The sequence below is a fragment of the Acartia tonsa genome, chromosome 15 (assembly GCF_053477335.1).
Source record: "Acartia tonsa isolate MP-2025a chromosome 15, ASM5347733v1, whole genome shotgun sequence".
Taxonomy (NCBI): Eukaryota; Metazoa; Arthropoda; class Copepoda; order Calanoida; family Acartiidae; genus Acartia; species Acartia tonsa.
This window is the reverse complement of record NC_137274.1, coordinates 19724305-19749540: the sequence shown is the minus strand read 5'-3', so window position 1 is coordinate 19749540 and position 25236 is coordinate 19724305. Positions and strand designations below refer to the sequence as shown.

The 25236-nt window shown below is 33.3% G+C and overlaps 1 protein-coding gene and 1 long non-coding RNA gene across 2 annotated transcripts in view; both read left to right on the top strand.

Annotated features, from left to right (window-relative positions):
* Nucleotides 1-25236, top strand: part of LOC145307335 (uncharacterized) — a 202674-nt gene that overhangs the window by 104666 nt on the left and 72772 nt on the right. The gene's annotated exons all lie outside the window — the stretch shown is intronic.
* On the top strand, nucleotides 4697-24179 carry LOC145307328 (legumain-like). The gene is made up of 20 exons (XM_080149707.1): nucleotides 4697-4745; nucleotides 6692-6762; nucleotides 8885-8947; nucleotides 10118-10145; nucleotides 11452-11535; nucleotides 12494-12588; nucleotides 13104-13202; nucleotides 13951-13983; nucleotides 15309-15355; nucleotides 15841-15895; nucleotides 16241-16372; nucleotides 16843-16945; nucleotides 17624-17697; nucleotides 19902-20023; nucleotides 20639-20672; nucleotides 21400-21512; nucleotides 22002-22085; nucleotides 22730-22799; nucleotides 23362-23418; nucleotides 24088-24179. The coding sequence occupies exons 1-19, from the start codon at nucleotides 4721-4723 to the stop codon at nucleotides 23398-23400; spliced, it is 1371 nt and encodes a 456-aa protein (XP_080005833.1). The 5' UTR covers nucleotides 4697-4720; the 3' UTR covers nucleotides 23401-23418; nucleotides 24088-24179.

Here is a 25236-nt window from a genome sequence, read left to right as displayed (position 1 = left end):
AAGTGTTAATGTCCGTTTGTCCAACCATTTCCGTGCTTCGCTTTTATGGATGTTGTCATCCTTGTTTAATATCCTCTTTGCTTCGCCCCTAGCCTCTAGCCCCTAGGACAGTGGAAGCCTGGAAAACCACCCCTATGACATTTATAAAGCTTCCCTGAATAGTAAAAACATTCCAACCCGGTAAATTCAAAGACCTTTAGTTTCAGTCAAAAATTCTATATATTTTAAACATTTTGGTATTGGTCATTGTTGTGGACAGTTAACTATTTTATTAGAAAGGAAGTCCAAGCTAGCCAAGAATCAATTGTTAAAACCCGGTCACATACACACATGCACACATATATATAGTCCATTGTTAAAATTAAAAGTAAGCTTATCAAGACAATTTGTATATCTTTATTACAATTTAAAGTTGCTTCGCCTCTAGTCATTGGAAGAGAGTGGAGAAGGTCAGATGAATAGTCTAAAATTTTTACTTTTATTGACAAAAATATAGTACAATGTTACAAGCAAAGCATTTCTATAATCAGGTCATAAAAATGTAAGTATGTCCTTAAACAGCATCCTGTATTTAAGCAGTTAAATCATAAATACAGACTTTACTGTTTTAATATTTTCCTTTTTTGTGGGCTTGTTTTACATTGATATATCATAAACCTAAAACTTTACCCGGCCCCACAAAGCTCAACAACAGTATATTCACAAGGGAAACTATTTACAGGACATACAGCAGAGCAACTACTCTATAGGTAAGACTAAGCTCAACAACAGTATATTCACAAGGGAAACTATTTACAGGACATACAGCAGAGCAACTACTCTATAGGTATAGGTACGTCCATCTATCTATCTTTATCTGCTATTCTAATTCCCTTGTTTTCATTTATTTAACTTCTTTCATCTTAAGATTTGAAAACTTTAAATGCTGCGCTACTTATCAACTTAACTATTGTCCTTGTTGTTTTAAACCTTTTTTTTTAACACATATTAATTTATTGAAGCCATCAAAGTATTGAATATCTTCTTACACACAAAAAGTGATAAACTCAACGACTTTTTTCTCAAGGAAACAATTTAAAGGACATAAAGCAGCGCTTCTAGTCTATATATAGCTATGACATCTCAGGTATTTTTTTTTACGTTTATTAGTGCATTTTTTTGTAATGTTCCTTTATCTTTTATTCTAATTAATTTGTCTTTATTCATTAAGTTTTTTTATTGTAAAATGTGTAAACTTTTAATGCTGCGCTACATATAAACATAACCTATTATTATCCTTGTTTTTTTTTAAACGCTAGTCCCTTTAACATAAAATTTATAGGTGGTGTCATATTCCCTGAAAATTAAATCCTTAGGACCAGTAATATCCAAGATCTTTAGCTTCCTACAAAAAATCATACTTATTAAAATTAGTACTGGTCATTGTAATTTTTTATGAAAAATTTTTAAAATGTTAGAGGAGACATTGTACTTCTCTATAATGCAGGGCGGAAGGGGATAATGGGTTGTTTATTACACTAGTCCCCAAAGTTTTATAACCATGCTATTTTATACGTCACTCTAAAACCTTGGGGACTTTTACTGAAAATTTTGATTGGTTAGTTCAAAACTAGTCCAAACTTTTCAACCAATAACTTTAATCTACAGAGAAGGGGTTTGTTTATCTTCATTAGGGAAGTACATATATTAATTTATCATCTATTTTCTTATCCCCTAATATCCCTGTTTACAATGTTTTTTTTCACATGCACTGTTGCGAAGAGAAAAAATATGTAAAAAATGTTTAACGGAAAAATACCCTTCTCTGAGAGTCCCCACCCCCCCCCCCCATTATAGTTCTAGTTTACAATTTCTCACAGGTCCTGATCCCCTGATCCATCTATCTGTTTACAGGGAGGGAGGAGACATTGGGCTGTTTATTACACTAGTCCCCAAAATCATATTCTTTTTTTAACAACCTTGGGTACTTTTATTGAATTATAATTTTTTTTTATTTAGTTAAGTATCCAAACGTTTCAACCACTTATTATAATCTACAGAAGGGGTAATTGTGTGTATCATTATTGGGAATGTAAATTAATTTATTTACCATTGTCTTATCCCTCTAGATCTCTGATCCTTCTAATATTTTAACTGTTGTGAAGAGAAAAATTTGTGAAAAATGTCAACAGAAAAGTTAAAAATGAAATGCCCCTCCCAGAGAGAGTTTCCTAACAAGGAAAAATACATCTATAGAAATTAGATAATTATCAGACACTTAGGATATAGGGAAGATATAAAGATAGCCCAAAACCTGATAAAAAGCAGCCCGATCACCAGGGATGTTTTACAGTTAATTGTTTATCACATTTCCCTGGACAAAGTTTCTCAAAATCAGCCATGTGACGTCATAAAAAAAAAGAGATGGATAATCACTCATTTTTATGATGTCACAAGGCTTAATTTTTTGATACATTTTGTCCAGCAATATTTCCAAAACTTGGTGTCTAACCGACAGATGGCCATTGTGAATTCTAGAGTAGCTTCACTAACAAAAATATTTGAAATTGTTTTACGGAAAAATGTGTTACAAAATAAAGACCCCTCTCTGAGATTTTACAGTTGAGAGTTAAAAGGTTATCTGTAATAAAACATTACTTTCAACAGTCAACAGGGATAACAAGAATAAATCAAAGCAAAGTTCTATAAGATAGATAGATAGTTAGTTAGTTAGAATGCTTGATTGATATATATGTATATAGATAGATAGTGAATATTTTTAGAGATATGTTAGGAAAAGAAATTTCCAAACAAAGCTGTTTAAGGGATCTTGTTCCACATAAACTCAGATATGTATATATACATATAGATTTACCAGAATTATATTTAGAATGATAATAAGCTAAATAGTAGCTCTGCTATCAAATATTTATGCTTAATAACAGCTTTTCTCAACTATTTATCTTAAATAGATAGATAGATAGATAGATAGATAGATAGATAGATAGATAGATAGATAGATAGATAGATAGATAGATAGATAGATAGATAGATAGATAGATAGATAGATAGATAGATATATAAATAGATAGATAGTTAGATAAATAGATGGATATATAGATATATAGATAGATAGATAGAAAGAAAGATAGATAGATAGATAGATAGATAGATAGATAGATAGATAGATAGATAGATAGATAGATAGATAGATAGATAGATAGATAGATATATATATATAGATAGATAGATAGATAGATAGATAGATAGATAGATAGATAGATAGATAAATAAATACTTTACCATTTATCTTATTCTTTACCATTTATAGAATAAGATTATATGTAAAAGTGCCTTGCCCCTAAACTATATTAACCAACAGGAAATTCTAGCGGCATATAAAGTAACCAATAAGAGTTTAGTTTTATATATTGCCGCTGATTCAAAAAATCATTAGAATTCCATTCTGAAGAAATATATAAACCATACGAACTTACGAAGGGAAAAAAAGGTATTTAGAGTGATTTTTTTCCAACTTTTATAGAAAAGCAAAGTTGTTAGGAATTGCTTTGAGTACAACATATTAAAAAATTAGTTTTCTAAGATTATTGGCTATTGTTTTATCTTTTACGTAAGTCAATTGCGTTCATATAGATATGTATTTTTAACAGTAAGGATTTTAAATTAACTAATATTAATTTGAGTGACTTCAGCTTTTTTCTAAGAACAATATTTGGTTATTGTCGGTTTTGTGACATCACCTCTTAATGGGCGTTTCGTCGTATTTTCACAGTAGCTTTTCTTATATTTCTAGCCCCTGTGGGGGGCTCTAACCCTACAGGACAATCATCAACATTTACCTAACCTAAATTAACCTGCTTAATCAAAAGCTACTGTAAAAATATGACGAAACGCCCCTGAAGAGGCGATGTTATGAAACCGACAATACCCAAATATTTAAAATAAAAGCATTTCAAAAATCTTCCAAAATAATTTTGAAAAATCTCCTAAAAACTAAAAATTATAAATTAAGTTTTCTTGGTTTATCTCAGAGAGAGAATCGACAATGGGCTGTTTATTACACTAGTCCCCAAAGTTTTATAATAACGTTTTCTTATTTGTTGCCATAACATCTTTAGGGACTTCTTATTGGTTGATTCATTAAGTTGAATGTTCAAACGTTTTAAGCACTGATTTTAATTTACAAAGTGGGTCATTTGTGTATCATCATTGTGGATCTACATTAATTTATAAGTCATTGTCTTATCCCTTTAGATCCCTGGTTTAACTAGAATCAAAATATCCATAAATACGAAGATTTACAATAGAGAAAAATATGACCAGCTCTTAATCAAAAACTTCCCTCAACCCCCATCTTTGGACAACATTAATTGCTTAAGAAAACAAAATAGCCCTTCAGGTCCTCACTGTTGAGTTAAAAAGCAGGGATCTAAAGGGATAAGACAATGACCGAAAAAATTGATGTACATCCCCAATGATAATACACAAAATTTCCCCTTCTGCGGATTACTATCAGTGGTTTAAACATGTTGACACTCAACTTCATGAGGCAACCCATCAAAAAGTACCCAAAGTTGTAAAGCCAACAAACAAAAGAACGTTATTATATAACTTTTGGGGACTAGTGTAATAATACAGGCCAATGTCCCCTCCCTCCACCCTGATTAAGGAAAGTGAGATAAAAATAATTTAAATTTTCAGTATAAGTTATCACACAAGCATGAAAAGAGAATATCTAATTTCAGGTTTATATAACTTTAATATTTTAATATCAAAGATTTTCTATAATTAGGGTCGGTCCGTCCGTTAAGGTTGTCTCTTTTTGTTGATTTAAACAGGTTAGAATTGTCCTATTGATTTCAAACGTTGCATGATGATTTATATAACAGTTTGGTACAATTTAGAAAGCGCAGCAACTCTATAATATTTACCAGAAAGTCCATAAGTCCATTTAAAACATGCTGATTTTTTACTTTTTTGACAACAAATTGTTGTATGTTTAAATTATCCGATTCATCTGATTTTTGATATACTGATTCCAATTACAACAAGGTACATTGTTATTTGCGAAGCATCTATATAAGCAAGTCCTAAAAATGTGAGTATATCCTTAAACAGTTTCCTGTATTATTTTAGCAGTTTTGCAACTACTTTACTTACAATATTATTTAGAATCATGTAATAATATTCTGGTTTGACACTCTACAAGTGTTTATGTTCATTTGTCCTTCCATTTCAGAGATTCACTTTTATGGATTTTGTTTTAAAACCAGCGGCTACGCCCCCTAAATACCTCTAGGAGCACTTACGGTAGTGGGGAGTTGAATTCGAACCCCTCTCCTTTTTTTAATTTTAGTTTTAAAAGAAAAATTAGGGGGGGGTGAGTAATTTTTGGTATGGGTGATTTCTCTTGGGTTGTGGTACCCTCCATCAAAATACTTTTTAAAAACTTTGGGTGCTTTTATTAAATTGTGATTAGTTAGACTAAACTAGTAGTGCCCAATATTTATACAGATGGGGTAATTTTGTTAAACATCAATGTGGTTGTACATCAAGTTATTGTTCTTTGTCTTATCCCTTTAGAAAGTGCCTCCAAAAAAATTCTGACGTCATAAAAATGAGGGATGAGTAGAGGGTGAGTGGGAAAGAAAACCCCTAAATATTAAGAGATGGATAATCCCACAATTTTTATGACGTCACATTGAGCAACTTATTTCGTCTTTCATTTTAGTAGCGAAGCTATTCTATAATTCACTATGTCTGTCCGTCATTCTATCAGTTTGTAATGCTTATTTCCTCGGCTGCTGTTTGTGATTCACTTTTGGTTGTTTTTTGTGAAGATTCTCCTACACCAATTAGGATCAATTTTATTACCCACTTTTTCCCTAATTTCCGAAGTTGTACGACAGATAACCCAACTATTGCAAAAGCTCTTTTCAGCTTACATTAATCACGTAAGTTAATTTGTGAAAACAAAGCGATTTTTATTTATCAAATTTTGATTTTTTTTTGGAAGTTTGAAGCTATTTTAGCTAGTAGTAAATAATTAGAAAGAATTGAGGGTGATACGTGCACAATCAGAAACTAGAATTCAGCTGACCCCAACTAGCATAAATGCCTGGCTGTCAGTCAGTCTGTAGGTCAAGACACAAATACTCATTTCTTTAAAGGCTTCTTTCTGTAGAAAGTTCCCTTTAGTGCCTTTTAAAAATGACGTCATACAATATAAATGACCAATGATAGGCCAGTATACATTTTAATTGAACAATGATAGGCCAGTATACATTTTAATTGAACAATGGTAGTCAATATGATATCATTTTTAAAGGCACTATAAAAGGCTTCTTTTTTTTAATTATATTTCTCAAACTTAATTTCCTACGACTTTGTAACTATTGGATCATTGGACGTATTCCCTCTTTGTTTCCAGTATGGCTTCCAAACCGATTAATATCCGCTGGATTAAAACTGGCTCTCAGACATTCCGAAAATTCATATATAGCACCGATTTACAGACACATTTCCATAAATATTAAAATAATAATCATAAAATTATTTACAGTTTAGTTGGCCGGGGCCTAACGGTCCTTCCTTCGGAGCGAACAAACTGTTTTTGTCTTTCATTTTAATATCCGCGGAAAGATGTCTATAATACGATAATAACATCAATACAGATTTATTTATATTTTAGGACTTGTTGTCCTGTTGTCTGTTGGGTGTTCTTCCGCCCTCAGACTTGAAGACATTCCAAAGTCTCCAGAGGTAATATTCGAGAAAGCCTAAAATGTCACTTGGGACGTCATAAAAATAATTCATAAAAGGAAGGATGAGAGGAGAAGTGGGAAAGGAAACCCCCGAAAAAGAGATAGAATTTTATGAAGTCACTTTTAGGCTTTCTCGTAAAATTCTTAATTTTTAGTAGCGAAGCTACTCTATAATTCTTATTTGTCCGTCCGTACGTCATGGGATCCTTTTCAGAGACAGAGGGGACAATGAACTGTTTATAATACTAGTCCCCAAAGTTTAGAAATAACATTTTCTTATTCGTTGGAGTAACAAATTTGGGGACTTTTGAATGGTTGGTTTATTAAGTTAAATGTTTAAACGTTTCAACCACTAATTTTACGCTGCAGAAGAGGTAATTTTATGTATCATCATTGGGATGTATATCAATTTATACGCCATTGTCTTATCCCTGGAACCTCTTGTCTTCAATCTATTAGAGTTTATAGTTGTGATGATACTCTATAATTTACTTTGTCTGTCCGTCAGTCTGTAACCTCTAGTCTTCAATTTATTAGAGTTTATAGTTGCGGTGATACTCTATAATTTACTTTGTCTGTCCGTCAGTCTGTAACGCCATATGGGGTATTTGAAATTTTTATCTAGATGTATTTCCACGTAAGGCTGCTGACCATGACACTCTAGCGTCAGGTCCAACAACCCTGGATAACTAAGGGGAGCAAAATATCTCCTTTTTTTTCAAAACACACCAGGGGTATTAGGTTGAGCAACACCTATCAGACAAACAACCCTTGTATTGCACAACCTTTGTCTGAGAAGTCTATACTGTTCATGTTAAGTTTCACCTGTTTTGGGCCAAGTCATTCCCCCCTACTCTTACTATTAAAGTCGAGCACCTGACATAGCAGCAGGAAAAACAATTTTTAAAGTATGTTTACGCAGTGTTAAGTCAAGATTCGAACCTATCATCTCCCAGCAGACGCGCTACGTGTTAAGCTCCTTCTGTCCGTCCCCAACACTTTCACTCAGTCTGTTCAAATGTACAAAAATTTCATTATTCTTTTTATAAAGATTTCATGTCTTTATTTGGTAGCTGTCTAAAGTGCCCTAGCAAAATGGGGATAGATGTCATTACTTTTGACGTACCTATGCTATTGACGTCATAAAATATCCTATACCCCATATCCCCTTTCCCTTTCCCTCTACTATGACGTCAATAGAATATGTAAGCCAAAATCATTGACATCTATCCCCATTTTGCTATGTCACTATAGACAGCTTTATTCTTTGATTTATAGCATACTAGTGGCTTCGCCCCTAGCCTCTAGGGACGAAGCCCCATGAGGTAATGGAAAGTCAACCCTCCAGAATAATTTTATAGTTATATTTACAAAAAAGTTATTCTTTGCCGAATTACTCTTTGGTAAAATTAAACCCAGGTTGTTCACCATATACACAAAAATTGAAAACTCTCCTCTGTAAATTTTATTTAATACCTATAAATGCGACAACTTTTTAAAGATGTCAATTTTGAAAAGTTACAAAAACCCAAAATTTTTTGGGGTAATTTTTTTTTTTTGGGGGGGGAGGGGGTTCATTGGGGCTTCGCCCCATGGTGCAGTGGGTTTCCCCCAACCCAATTACTGGTTTTTGTTTACAAAAATAAAATAATTAAAAAAAAATTTGGAAATAGGGATTTTCTTATTTTTGGGGGGGTTTAGGGTGTCCCACCCTCCTAGAAAATAGCCTAAAACCACCGGAGGACCAGTAGGTATATTCCCAGCAGAGTAGAGCCCAAACTGTTCAGCAGTTACTGAGATTTTACAAGAAATGTAAAAATAAAAATTTGGGGGGGGGGTGGTTTTTTTAGTTTTTGGGGGGGTTGGTGGTGACCCACCCCCTAGAAAAATAGCCTAAAACCATCACAGGACCAGTAGGTATAATCCCTAAAGAGTAGAGCCCAATCGGTTCAGCAGTTACTGAGATCTTAAGCTTCAGACGGACAGACAGACGGACAGACATCAAGCTACTTTGTATTATACATATTTCTCTCTTTCTTTTAATTTATTATAACAACTGAACATTTGCTATATGAATTTTTTCTGTGCATTTGTCCATTCATTATTTCATGTTTTCCAAGGATGGTGAGCTTTGGGCTGTTCTTGTAGCTGGTAGCAATGGATGGTACAACTATAGACATCAGGTAAATACCTAGATACCTGGATATCTGGATACCTAGCTAACTAGATATCTAGTTCTAGTGGCTGGTAGCAATGGATGGTACAACTATAGACATCAGGTAAATACCTAGATACCTGGATATCTAGATATCTGGATACCTAGATACCTAGATATCTAGTTCTAGTGGCTGGTAGCAATGGATGGTACAACTATAGACATCAGGTAAATACCTAGATACCTGGATATCTAGATATCTGGATACCTAGATACCTAGATATCTAGTTCTAGTGGCTGGTAGCAATGGATGGTACAACTATAGACATCAGGTAAATACCTAGATACCTGGATATCTAGATATCTGGATACCTAGATACCTAGATATCTAGTTCTAGTGGCTGGTAGCAATGGATGGTACAACTATAGACATCAGGTAAATACCTAGATACCTGGATATCTAGATATCTGGATACCTAGATACCTAGATATCTAGTTCTAGTGGCTGGTAGCAATGGATGGTACAACTATAGACATCAGGTAAATACCTAGATACCTGGATATCTAGATATCTGGATACCTAGATACCTAGATATCTAGTTCTAGTGGCTGGTAGCAATGGATGGTACAACTATAGACATCAGGTAAATACCTAGATACCTAGATATCTGGATACTAGGATATCTAGATACCTGGATATCTAGATACCTAGGTATCTAAATACCTCGATACCTAGATGCCTTTATACCTAGATACCTAATTATACTAGATTCCTGGATATCTAAAAAAAACTGGATACCCAGACACCTGGATACCTAGGTAACTAGATACCTAGAAACCTTACCGCCCGTTTTTTTAACCCTAACCCAAGCATGCCAACCCTAACCTTATAAAGCTACACAATATAAAATATAACCCAACCTATCTATTTAATAGGTCCTGGGAAGGTTTGTAACTATTATTGGGGAGGGTACGACCACCCTCTTAATAGAAATCGCCCATATAAAAAAATTTCTCCTCCCCTCCATAAAATTTCACCTAGTATAACCTAAAGTAATAAACAAAAAACACGGCAAACCACCGCCTTCCCTTTATTTTTAATATATCTTAAAATAAGGTTAGGGGGTCAGTGCTTGACATGGTACTTTAAGGGAAAGCATCAAATATTGAAAACTAATATTATTTTCTGTTTTTTTAGGCTGATGTCTGCCATGCATATCAAGTTGGTAAGGATTTTATTCAAATTACCAAAGATTGGATTAAAGTTGCTGGAATTGATTATTTCCAAAAAAGTGTGTGTGCTTGTGTACCACTCTGTGTGTGTGTTTGTGGTTTTTTTTTTGTGTGCTTGTGTACCAGTCTGAAAGTTGGTGTGTGTGTGCCTGTACCATTTTGAGTATATTTGTGTGCTTGTGTACCTGTCTGTGTAGGGTGTGTGTGTGTACCAGTCTTTATGTGTGTGTGTGTAGCAGTCTCTGTGTATGTGTACCAGAATGTGTGTGTGTGTACCAGTCTGAATGTGTGTGTGTACCAAAATGTGTGAGTGTTTGTGTACCAGTCTGAGTGTTGTGTACAATTCTATGTGTGTGTGTTTTGTACCAGTCTGAGTGTGTGTGTACCATTCTATGTGTGTGTGTGTGTGTTTGTGTACCAGTCTGTGTGTGTGTGTGTGTACCATTTTTATAATGACATAATTTTGACAATATATAGTTACTCTGTCCAAAATATAGACAGAAAGACAGACCAGAAGATCTAGACGGATAACCTTGCCCCATAATCTGTCAAACTTAAAAAGGGATTTCTAGAAGAGTTTATTTATTGTAATATATGATTCATTCCAATAATATAAATCATTTCTTTTAAAAATTTAACTTTTTTAGCTGGCTCATTATGTGAATGAGATGAAAAAAACAAACCATTTTTCTAACCATAATATATTAAGCCGGATTGTTCCTCAATTATTTTCCTATAGGCTGATTTAGATAGTGTGTATCTAAATCTTCTTTATCTATTGTAAAAAGTTTATGATTGCTTGTTTAGTTCATAGCCATGCTATTCCTGATGATCATATTATTATTTAGTTCATAGCCATGGTATTCCTGATGATCATATTATTATTTAGTACATAGCCATGGTATTCCTGATGATAATATTATTGTTTAGTACATAGCCATGGTATTCCTGATGATCATATTATTATTTAGTTCATAGCCATGGTATTCCTGATGATCATATTATTATTTAGTACATAGCCATGGTATTCCTGATGATCATATTATTATTTAGTTCATAGCCATGGTATTCCTGATGATCATATTATTGTTTAGTACATAGCCATGGTATTCCTGATGATCATATTATTATTTAGTACATAGCCATGGTATTCCTGATGATCATATTATTATTTAGTACATAGCCATGGTATTCCTGATGATCATATTATTGTTTAGTTCATAGCCATGGTATTCCTGATGATCATATTATTATTTAGTACATAGCCATGGTATTCCTGATGATAATATTATTGTTTAGTACATAACCATGGTATTCCTGATGATCATATTATTGTCATGATGTATGATGATATTGCAAACAACCCAGAAAACCCAACTCCAGGTAATTTAAACCCATGTCTAGAAGATATGGAAAGTGGCATATGTGACGACATATATACGGATAAAAAGGAGAGAAAAGTGAGAAACCCCGAAATAAAAGATGTTTTAGACCTATTTTTATGACGTCACCCATGACACTTTTCATATCTTCATTTAAAACCAAACTCTGGGTAATTTAAAAGCTCAACTCTGGGTAATTTAAAACCCAACTCCTGGTAATTTAAAAACCCAACTCTTGGTAATTTAAAAACCCAACTCCGTGTAATTAAAAAAACAGATAACTCCAGATAATTTTAAGGAGATATGGAAAGATTCATATGTGACATAATAAAAATACGACTAAAAGGTAGGATGAGAGGAAAAGTGGGAAAGGAAACCCCTATAAAAGAGATGGATTTAGAAATATTTTTATGACGCACACAAGACACTTTCCGTATCTCCATTTAAAACCAAACTCCAGGTGATTTAATACCCAACTCCAGGTGATTTAATACCCAACTCCAGGTAATTTAAAAACCCAACACTGAGTAATTTAAAACTCAACTCCAGGTATTTAAAAACCTACTCTAGGTAATTTAAAAACACAGCTCCAGGTAATCAAAAACCCAACTCTGGTAATTTAAAAACACAACTCTTAGTAATTTAAAAACCTAACTCCAGATAATTTAAAAGGAGATACGGAAAGATTTATGTGTGATGTCATAAAAATACATCTAAAAAGGAAGGATGAGAGGAGAAGTGGGAAAGGAAACCCCTAAGAAAGAGATGTTTAGACCTATTTTTATGATGTCACATATGACACTTTTTATATCTCCATTTAAAATCCATCTCTTGGTAATTTAAAAGCATAACTCCATTAATTTAATACCCAACTCCAGGTAATTTAAAAAACCAACCCTATATAAACTACTGTCTCTCTATATATTATGCATAAAGATTTTAAAACTGGTCCTTTCTAGGTAAAATTATCAATCATCCAAATGGAACAGATGTCTATGCTGGAGTCCCCAAGGATTATACCTGCAATGCTGTCAGGCCTGATCTATTCTTAAAGGTAAGGATCAATAAAATTTCTAAATTTCTATGATAAGGGTCTGTTCTTCAATACACTTTATGTTTTAAGTTATTTATTGCATCGTATTATAGACAGCTTTCCACTGTTATTAAAATGAAAAATTATAAGATTAAAACCATTTTTGTTAGCCCAAGGGGCAAAAGACCTGGGCTTACAAAACTGGTATTAATTTTAAGAATTTCATTTTAATAACCATGAAAAATTGTCTGTAATTGTTTGAAGCCATACTGGAAAATTATTTAAGTAGTATAATAAACTAATTGACTACAATGAATTTTAAAATTTATCATAATGATTATTAAGATGCTATGATTTCAAAATTATCCTCTATTAATCATATACAAGGTTTGGATTAGATAGGACAATTCTAACTTGAAATCTATTATAAAAGGAAGATTTTTTAATTTCCCTCCATATTTTACACAACACACTTTTACCAGCTTCAAGAAAGAGAGATGAAAAGAATAGTTATTTTAACTGGATATTTTGTAAAGGTGTTGCGAGGTGAGGAGATCAATGAAGGCTCTGGAAAGACTCTGAAGTCAACTGAGAAGGATCATGTCTTTGTATACTTTGCGGACCATGGTGCTAAGGTAGGGTTTTAATTTTGCATAAAGTAGACAGATCCATACTACGAAAAGAGATAACAGCAAAGTAGACAAATCCAGATAGATGCAAAGTAGACAGATCTAGCCAAAGTAGACAGATTACCTCATATGTGTGAGGATGCTGTCCATGACACTTTAACGTCTGGTCCAACAACCCAGGATAATTAAGAGGAGCCAAATCTCTCCTTTTCCATTCAAACAACCAGGGTATTAGGTTAAGTAACACCCAACAATTCTAGGTAAAATATACAGATCTATGCAAAGTAGACAGGTCTATGCAAAGTAGACAGATCTATGCCAAGTAGATAGAACTATGCAAAGTAGAAAGATCTATGCAAAGTAGACATATCCATGCAAAGTAGACAGATCTATGCAAAGTAGACATATCTATGCAAAGTAGATAGATACATACAAAGTAAACAGATCTAAGCAAAGTAGATAGATCTATGTAAAGTAGATAGATACATACAAAGTAAACAGATCTATGCAAAGTAGACGGATCTATGCAAAGTAGACAGATCTATGCAAAGTAGATAGAACTATGCAAAGTAGAAAGATCTATGCAAAGTAGACAGATCCATGCAAAGTAGACAGATTTATGCAAAGTAGACAGATCCAAGTAAAGTAGATTACATCCCATCCGTGAGAACTCAGGTCTTAACACTAAGAGACAATCAATCAATCAAATTACTCTAGTTTTTCCTCCCTATCTGTAAAATGTTATTTGTTTTAGGGCCTACTTGGGTTTGGACAAGCTATTCTCAAGGAAAATACAATGTCAATATTTTTATCCATTGGGGTCAATCAAACACAATAAGTTATGCAATCTAAAAAAAGGAATTGGATGACTAGAATTTATCTATTCTAGATAATTAGTAGAATGTGTACACTTTTAAACCAATGATATAGTCATAACATTTCCTATACTTGTTCCTATTTGTCTTACTAGCTGATATGCCCCTAGAGGACTCTAGGGGTTCTTCAGGTGAGGGGAAGTCACCCCTTGACCTTTCCTAATTTTCAATTCTATTTTTGAAAAAAAAGTAAATGGAACATTTTGGGGTGGAGTTCATTTTTAAGGGTGATATCTCTTTAGAGGATATTCACCCAAAATTGTTATAAACCTTCCCAGGACCTATGAGAAGCTACATTATTAGGGAGAACCATATTGGTTCAGCTGTTAGTTTTGTCCTTTGGTAAAAACAGACAAATGGACACACTGACATATAACATCTCTATTATGGATGTTGTCATTCTTGTGATTTCTATTATAATTGGGTATAAAATGAAATTGTATATACTACTACTCTGTGATTTCAATTATAATTGGGTATAAAATGAAATTGTATATACTACTACTCTGTGATTTCAATTATAATTGGGTATAAAATGAAATTGTATATACTACTACTCTATGATTTCTATTATAATTGGGTATAAAATGAAATTGTATATACTACTACTCTATGATTTCTATTATAATTGGGTATAAAATGAAATTGTATATACTACTACTCTATGATTTCTCTTATAATTGGGTATAAAATGAAATTGTATATACTACTACTCTGTGATTTCTATTATAATTGGGTATAAAATGAAATTGTATATACTACTACTCTATGATTTCTATTATAATTGGGTATAAAATGAAATTGTATATACTACTACTCTGTGATTTCTATTATAATTGGGTATAAAATGAAATTGTATATACTACTACTCTGTGATTTCTATTATAATTGGGTATAAAATGAAATTGTATATACTACTACTCTGTGATTTCTATTATAATTGTGTATAAAATGAAATTGTATATACTACTACTCTGTGATTTCTAGTATAATTGGGTATAAAATGAAATTGTATATACTACTACTCTGTGATTTCTATTATAATTGGGTATAAAATGAAATTGTATATACTACTACTCTGTGATTTCTAGTATAATTGGGTATAAAATGAAACTGTATATACTACTACTCTGTGATTTCTAGTATAATTGGGTATAAAATGAAATTGTATATACTACTACTCTGTGATTTCTAGTATAATTGGGTAAAAAATGAAATTGTATATACTACTACTCAGAGTGATGACCTTCATGATGCTATCAAGGATATGTTTGCAAAGAAAATGTAAGTCCTTAGAGGATAGTAAGTGCAAAGTAGAAGATAAACTGGAAAATAGACAAAAAGTAGACAGATCTATAAAAATGTTTGTGTGTGTAGCCATTGTTTCTTAGTGTTTGGACCTAAGAAACGAGACACTAGGGCTTTAAAGCTCCATGTTAAAGTACATTATGACTTGGCCAGCTGTCTGAGGGGAGCTACTCCTTTTACCTCATCGTTGCTGAGTATGGCAGGTGTCACAAATTAAGTCACCGAGTTGAATAATGCTTTCCGTAAAAGGGGCTTAGGGTAAGGGTTTTCAGATTACCTTGGAATTGAACTCAAATTCTCCCCTTCTTCAACTTTGGCATCTTGGGGATAAAAAAAACTTTAATCTTATAATTGTATATTTTATATCCGTGAAAAGCTGTTTATAATACAATGCGAGAAATAACTATTTTCAGTATAAAAAGGCATAAGTTTTCATGACAACTAATCTTGTTTAAACTCAGGTATGGAAAGCTTGTCTTCTACATTGAAGCTTGTGAATCTGGTTCCATGTTTGAGGTAAATATCTAGGGATGGAGGGGTCATTGGGGGATAAATTATACTGGTAATCAAAGTTTTATAACAACATCATCTCATTTCTTGGCTCAAATACTTAGTCTTAGACAAGTTTTGGACATGTGAAGAAATTTTCAAAAGTCTGATCTCCATGAAAAATTCATTTTTTAGAAAATTATTTTAGTTATTTTGTCAAAAATCAAATTTCAACAGTTATTTTTGTAGTTAAAAAATCATTGATTTTATGCTTGAGATAAAACTCAAAAAAACCCATAGGCTAAAATTAATTTTACTATGTGAATTAAAGACTGGTCTTTTAATGGATAATGTAAATATGTTGTTGTTAAGGGTTTCCTTGATGGTGGTAATGATGCTATGAATGTGTTTGCCACAACCGCCAGCAACGCCACCACCTCCTCCTATGCTTGCTACTATGATCCAGCCAGAAAGACTTTCCTCGGGGATGTTTACTCTATCAAGGTATTTAATTTTATTTCTATGCAAAGTAGACAGATCCATGCAAATTGCAGTTTTGTTAGCTTGTGCCGTGGGTATCTCAGGGCTACCAAACTCATTTTTATGGGGAAAGGTTCAACATATTTCAAGGCAATATTCGCAGAATTAGGGCAGGTTAAGTACAATAACAAAAGATTCCTTCCCTCTATTGCTTTTATGTGAAGGACTCCCCAATTCAATAGCTCTACAAAATTCAAATCATATATAACCTAAAATTAGACATTTTTACCTTTTTGGAGCTGTGAAGCCACTCTTAATTGTAGGTCTGTCCGCTACAATTGCAAAAAGCTATTTATTGATATATAAGGTTATGCCGGATATGCCTAAAATCTTGCAAATTACCGGATATCTGGCCTTAGATATCTGGTATTCTGAAGGATATTAAAAATGACCGGATATCCAGCCCAATCCTACTAATAAATTCTTTATTCAAGTGGCTGGAGGATTCTGATAAAGAAGACCTTGAGAAAGAAACTCTTGAGGAGCAGTATAAGATTGTTAAGAAGGAGACCAACACCAGCACTGTCTGCCAATTTGGTAAAACTCTTTCTCATATTCATTCAATTCCAGTGGATAAGCCATATGAAAAAAATATGTCTAGCATCGTATTATATACAGCTTTCTATGAATATTAAAATGTACAATCATAAGATTCAAACCAGTCTTCGGCACCTCGGGGCTAAAAAAACTGGTCTAAATCTTATAATTGTACATTCTATATCCGCGGAAAGTTGTTTTTAATACAATGTGAGAAATAACTATTCCCGTATTGCTTTAAAACTGCTTAATATCCGGTGGATTAGAACCGTTTCTCAGCCATACTGAAAAATTATGTCTAGCATCATATTAATACCTTTTTTTACGAATATAAAAATGTATAATTATAAGATTAAGAGAGAGAGGGAGGGAGGGGTGGGGGATTGGTTCTATGCTTGATAAGATACTATGAGGGAATAGTTATTTCTTGCAGGGAAATTATAAATAGCTTTCCACGGATACAAAAATGAACAATTATAAGATTTAAACCAGTCCAACAAATAAGATAACGTTATTTTAAAACTTTGGGGACTAGTGTATTAAAAAAGCCCAATTGTCTCCTTTATCTCTTTCCCTGTTTGTTATCCATCTATAATAATAAATGTATTGTCAGGTGACATGAGTATAAGTAAGATGCCAGTTGGAATTATCCATCTATGATAATAAATCTATTGTCAGGTGACATGAGTATAAGTAAGATGCCAGTTGGAATGTTCCAGGGAGAGTCCATGGCAGATATCAATCCTGTGCCGGTAACAATTGGAAAAGTTTGGATACTGTTGCAATCATGTCCTGGTCTGATCAATCATGGATCTAAGGGGATAAGACAATCCTATTATATAAAGTAGTAAGCTATTTTTGTCTGTAGGGAAGGATCTTGCTAGCTGCTGAACCGATGTGGTCCTCCTTTTTATGGAAGATTCTTAAAGGTTCAGGGATGGTTTTAGGCTATTACATACTTATATAAAGTATGGATATTTTTCTGCCCTTCCATATTCCATCGAATATAGAGCCCCTAGATGCTAGGGGCGCAGCCACTAGTCCTTATAATTAAGTAACAGGAACTGTGTTTGTGTGTCTGTACTGAAGGTTCTCGCAAACCGCTGAACCGATACGGTTCTCCTTTTCAGGGTAGCTTTTCATAGGTCCTGGGCAGGTTTGTAACTATTTTGGGGGAGGGTACCTCCACGTCTACAAGAGAAATCGCCAAAAAATTGCGCCTTAAGTTTAAGATATTTTTTTTATTAACAGCTGATGTTAACATAGATTTAAAAGAGCCCTCTAAATGATAAACTATTGCCCCACCCCCCCCCCCCCCCCCCAACTCCCAATTACAATTATTGGTGAAAAAGATTGGGCACCTTTATCATGACAGCTTAGAGATGATACAATAGATGTTAAAATCCCACTCCCACAGGGAGGGAGGGGACAAGAACGTCAAAACTTTTTTTATTTTAGGGGGGTAAAATTTATAGATGGCGTAATTTGTAATTGGGGGTGGATAAAATTTTTTTTACCCCATTTCCATGGACGTCGCTGGGAGGGGACATTTATTGGGGGAAGATACATTTACATTCTATTGTCACATCTCTCTCTATATTTATTTCCAAGAAAAACTGTTGTTTATTTTAACCTAATATTTGTTTAAAAAGACGTAATTATTTGTTATTTCAAAGATAAGACAATTCTTAAAAAGTTGAGTTTCTATGTCAATTTCATTTTAACTTATCTTTTACTCTTTGACTTTTGAATCAAAACACTTACTTAATTTATTCAAATTATAATTACAACAACATTTTTTATTAGGGAGGGCGGAGACATTGGGCTGTTTATAATAATATCATTTTCTTATTCGTTGGCTTTGGGAGCGTTTATGTATTTTGATTAGCTGGTTAATTAAGTTGAGTGTCAAAATGTTTCAGTAACTAATTGTAATCTTCAGAAGGGCTGGTTTTGTGTATCATCATTGGGGTCATAATTTTTAATTATTGTCAGATTTAAAAATTGAAAAAAAGTTATTTATGCCAGCCTTCGATATAATATTATTACTTGGATGTTGCAACAGATTTTCATGTAAAGTGATGCTCGCAGCTGGCTAAAACAACAATACCCCCCATAATCCTTAAACCCGTACCCTCACCTCCTACTGGATGAACAAACTGACCAATAAATGTGGTCCATATTAGCAAGCTAACTTTATGACAAATTTTCATAATATCCAAGTATATTCTATATCCATTTTTTACACCTTTGGGGATAAAAAACAAGTTTAGAGGAAAGTATATGTGAAGTTTTAGCTCTAAAATGTTTAAATACATGTAATAAATACTAGAGGCCTCTATAGGCACTTGAGCAATGGGAAGTCAACATTCAATTTTAGCATATCAAGATAAAGTTGAGAGGGAGGGAAATTTCGTTTCTATTGGTGGTTTTTTTCCCTCCCAAACAATAGTTACAAACCTTCCATAAGACCCATAAGAAGCTCCAGAATCATATCAGTTCAGTGGTTAGCGAGATCATTTGCTACATACACTCAGACACACAAACATCCTGTTACTTTTATTTATGGTGTGCCCCAAAGATCACTCTTATAGTGTTATATTTATAACTAGCGGCTACGCACCTAGAGGCCTTTAGTACACATAAAATTGTTTCTTTTCAATCTATTTTAAAATCAAATATATTTTTTCGCCAATAGATGGTGTTGGTTATGTTTTTAGCTAATTGCAAAATGTCTGCAGGGCGGCATTTTTTATTCATTTTTAATGTCAATTTTTTTCTGGGGAGGGTGGAGATATCCTCCACAGAAATAGTTATATACCTTCCCGGGACCTATAAGAAGCTAACCTGTTAAGAAGAACCCGATCAGTTTAGTGGTTAGCAAGATCTTTTGATACAAACACACAGAATTCCTGTTACTTTTTTACAAGGGATAATACACCTGTATATTATTAAGGTGCCACCTTCCTGGTTGTCCTGTGGACGTACAGCAGTTCCTGGCCCCGAGGTTCCTGTGGAGATCCTGACCCGGGTTCTCAGTGATCCAGCTGTACCAGCAGACCAGAAGCAGCAAGCTCAGTAAGTTAATGTCTGCTAGATAAAACCGGTTCTAAGCCATACATAAAAATCATGTATAGCATTGTATTACAGACAACTTTCCATAAATATTAAAATAAAATCACAATATTATTAGCATTTTGTTAGCCTCGGCCTTTAGCCCCTTTGGGCTAACAAAACTGGTTTAAATCTATGTGGATCTTTTGTCAGGGAAAAATGTCGTCAATTTAGGATGTTGTTAATTCATTAGTAGTGGAGGGGATGGGGTAAAGGGTGTTGATGGGAGGTATTGTTTTTTTTTAGCCAGCTACAAGTTTCACTTTATTAGAGTTCATGATAATCTGGTGTAAAATCCAAATAATAATAAATCCATTATCAAGAGATGCTTAAAACTTTGTTTAAACATAATCACTTCAATTGTAAAATAGAAAAAGTTTGATCAAATGTTGATTTTTTTGAAGATGATTAAAGTCCCTCCTCAGATTATGACGTCATGTCTTAAAATAGCCAATGAGAGGCCAGTATACACTGTAATTGACCAATGGTAAAATTTATGCTGGCCTCTCATTGGTTATTTTATTGTATGACATCATAATCTGTGGAAGGACTTTAATAATCTTCAGTTTTTTGTTTCAGAATGGAATTGGCAAAGATTCAGTCAAACAGAAAGGTATTATTTTTAATTGTTTAATTGATATTTTATACTAGAGAATAGAGATGATCTAGATACATTCCAGACATGTCATTGGTTGAAATTGTGTACACATTTTGGAAGATAAGGGCATATTTGTTATTTGTTATTAGGCATTATAAGTCAGCTATAAATAGTCGCATATCTTAGGATATTTCACTAGTCCCCAAAGTTTTATAATAACGTTTTCTTATACACTGGCCTAGCAACTTTGGGGACTTTTGAATGGTTGGTAAATTAAGTTGAGTTTTCAAACAGAAGGGGTAATTATGTGTATAATCATTGGGGGTGTACATCGATTTACCAAATATTGTCTTATCCCTTTAGATACCTGATATAAAGCTTGTCATATGGTTAATTAAACAAATAACTGCCATTTTGTAACAAAAGTGTACACTTTTTAACCAATAAAGTGGATGAATTGTTCCAATAATAGAATTATCTCAGAGAGAGGGGACATTGGGCTGTTTTGTACAAAAGTCCCCAAAGTTTTATATTAACGTTTTCTTATTCATTGGCTTAACAACTTTGGGGACTTTGCCTAATTTTGATTGGTTGGCACATAAATGTTCAAAAGTTTCAACCACTAATTTCAATCTACAAAAGGGGTAATTTTATCATCATTTGGGATGTACAACAATTTATTGGTCAATTTCTTATCCTTTTAGATTCCTGGAATAATCTAGACTTTCTATATTTATTTTAGTTTATGATGCAAACAGTTGAAGATTTGGTGAATCTAGTTCTGACAGTTGCCAATGGTGATGTTGATGGTGATGAAGCTAACCATGTCCTGCATGATAATGTTCCTCTTAAAGAGTAAGTTCTATAAGCAACTCATGCCTATATATATGATTTTGTGGTGGGAATTAAACTTCACCCCTCCCTGGCAGGCCTAAAGGGGCGTAGCCTCTAGCCCTTATATCTTAATGTATGTCTGTTTTTATTGAAATATTTCACTAACCACTGAACCAATATGGTTCTCCTTTACAATAAAGTTTCCCAGGGATCCAAGAAAATATTTTAGAAGGTGTTACCTCTACTATTTAAAAAATGGCCCCGATAAAAAATATCATCCTGTATTTCAGCAGTTTCAACAAATTTACTTACAATTCTTATTCAACACTTATGTATATACATGTTTTGATTTTTCAGTTCTGACACTCGTTGTTTATGTTCGTTTGTCCTACTGTTTTAGAGCTTCGCTTTTATATTTGTTGTCATCCTTGTTTAAAAATGGCTACATAATCTCTTTAAATGTTTAGACACCACAAGAAATGTTACTTCATAATCTCTTTAAATGTTTAGACACCATAAGAAATGCTACTTTGCAGCTGTTGATGAGTTCCATGCCACTTGTTTCAATCTTGGCATGAACGACTATGCTCTCAGGTAAACCCTCAGCACGTAGCGGATTCGCTCATCGCAGGAAATGTGATAGTTTCGAATCTCGAACTGACATCGCGTCATAACTAAAGATGTTAAAATTGTTTATACTGCTGCTATGTCAGGTGCACAACATTAATAGTAAGAGTAGGGGGAATGCCTTGGCCCATAAACAGGCGCAACTCACTACCATGCAAAGTTAGAACTTCTCAGATAAAGGTCGTGCAATGAAAGGGTTGGTTGTCTGATGGCTGTCAATTAACCTAATAACCTTTGGTGTTAGAGTATCGCATCCCATTACACATGGATGATGCTCTGGATTCTCTAGATGAACACTTAAATCGAAGGAGAATCCTGCCCTTACAAGGTAATCCTCTCAGGTACGAAATATGCCCATGGAGGGAGGGGACATTGGGCTCTTTATTACACTAGTCCCAAAGTTTTATAAAAATGTTTTCTTATTTGTTGGTTTTTATGGGATTTTGATTGCATTTAATCGTATTTTTCAGAGTAGTTTTGCAATTTGCCCTGCAGGATTAGAGCCTCCTGCAGGGGCTAGAAATAGGAGAAAAGCTTCTGTGAAAATACGATGAAACGCCCCTTAAGAGGCAAAGGGACTATACCCCAAATTATCTTGTTTATTTGTTTAGGATGACAAATACATTGGTGAATTTGTGTGATAGGAAATATGATATTCAAACTATCATCGATGCTGTCAAGGTATCTATCTATCTATCTCTTTGTCTATTTATCTATCTATCTATCTAACTGTCTATCCATCTATATATATATCTATGTATCTATCTGTCTATCTATTAATCTATCCATCTATCTATCAATCTATATATTGATCTATCTATCGATCTATCTATCAATCTATCTATCCATTGATCTATCTATCGATCTATCTATCAATCTATCTATCAATCTATCTATCAATCTATCTATCAATCTATCTATCAATCTATCTATCAATCTATCTATCAATCTATCTATCAATCTATCTATCAATCTATCTATCGATCTATATATCGATCTATCTTTCGATCTATCTTTCGATCTATCTATCGATCTATCTATCGATCTATCTATCGATCTATCTATCAATCTATCTATCAATCTATCTATCAATCTATCTATCAATCTATCTATCAATCTGTCTATCAATCTATTTATCGATCTATCTATCAATCTATCTATCTATTGATCTATCTATCAATTTATCTATTAATCTATCTATCAATCTATCTATCTATCTATCTATCTATATATCTATATTTAGATTGTATGTAGCCACCCTCCTGTGTATGGTATTCATTAGTTTGATAATTCTGCCCAGGTTAGTAGAAACAAAAACATTACTTAAGAGATAGCTATTATCATTAAATCATTCTTTTCTTTACAGTAAAGCTTCCCATATGTCCTAGGAAGTTTTATAACTATTTTGAGGGAGGGTACCACAACCCTTTGTAAGAGAAATCGCCTCTAGAAAAAACTTACTCCCCAAAAAAAATTCTACTTTTTAATCCTTAAAAATAAATTAAAAGTAAAAAGTTGACCCAGGAATCTAAAGGGATAAGACAATGGCCGATAATATTATGTAAATCCCCAATAATGTTTCACAAAATCACCCTTTCTGTATATTAAAATTAGTGGTTGAAACGTTTGAACACTCAACTTAATGAATCAAAATTCACTAATGTCCCCAAAGATGTTATTATAAAACTAGTGTAATAAACAGTCAAATGTCCCCCCTCTCTCTCTGGGGTCGACCCCACTTAAAGTGCCCTTAGAGGCGTGTAAGGGGCGTAGCCGGCCACTAGTGTTAAATATTGTATCATAGAATTATGTGTCATAATGTGACGTCATAAAAATGAAGGAGATGAGAGGAGAAGTGGGAAAGAAAACCCCCAAAACAGAGAGGGATAATTCCTCGTTTTTATGACGTCACATGGATAATCTTTTACACAATTTGGGCTTTGTTAAGCTTTGTATTATTTATTTTCAGGTTTTTTGATTTGATTTTGGCCAAGAAGAACTTAATTATCTTATTTATAAAATGTTATAAAAATAAAAATATATTTTAGAGCAATTAAAATTTGTTAAGTTTGACACTCTCCTTACGATATTCAACACACCCCATAAATAAACAAGGATGACAACATCCATAAAAGCGAAGCACTGAAACGGTAGGACAAACGGACATTAACATTTGTATAGTGTCAGAACTGAAAAATCAAAATATAAATGTATAAAAGTCGAACCAAATTGTAAGTAAATTTGTTGAAAAACTGCTGGATACAGGATAATGTTTATGAACATACTTACATTTCTAGGACTTGATTATAGAGTTGCTTCGTTTATAACATTATACTTTCTTGTCCCAGGAATAAATAATCCAAAAATCAGATCAATCAGATGATTAGATCATAGGAAAATTTGTTATTAAAAAAGTAAAAATATCGACATGTTTAAAATGGACGTACGAACATTCTGGTAATGATTATAGAGTTGCTACGCTTTCTAAATCGTACCTAACTACTAAAGGAATTACCATGCAAAGTTTGAAATCGTTAAGACAATTCTAACATGCCAAAATTAACGAATAAAAGCTATCCATTATGGACGGACGTACCGACCCTAATTATAGAAAAGCTTCGCTTTTAAAAAGCGAGTAGGATGTAAGGAGAAATTTATACAAAAATTGTAACATGCCAAGAATCATGAAAAGAACTAACCGTTGCGCACGAACTGGCGTATGTAAAGAACCTAATTATAGAAAAGCTTTACTTTGAAAAACTTGAATACATGACCAGAGAGAGAGAGAGAGAGAGAAAGAGAAAGAGAGAGAGAGAAAGAGAGAAAGAGAGAGAAAGAGAGAGGGGACAATAGGCTGTTTATTACACTAGACCCAAAAGATTAACAATTTTGGGGACTTTTAAGAAAGAGAGAGAGAGAAAAAATAGATTTGATTCAACCTCTAGGTTCTGGAGCTGCAGGCCTCCAGGTGGTCTCTGTACAGGTAGAAATAAAATAAATAAGAGTTAGAGGTCAGCTTATGAAACAAAATATGCATCTTTTTTCTTAAAAAATGTATATAATATTAAAAAAAAACGCATATTTTGTTTTATAAGTTGACCTGTAACTTAATTTTTTA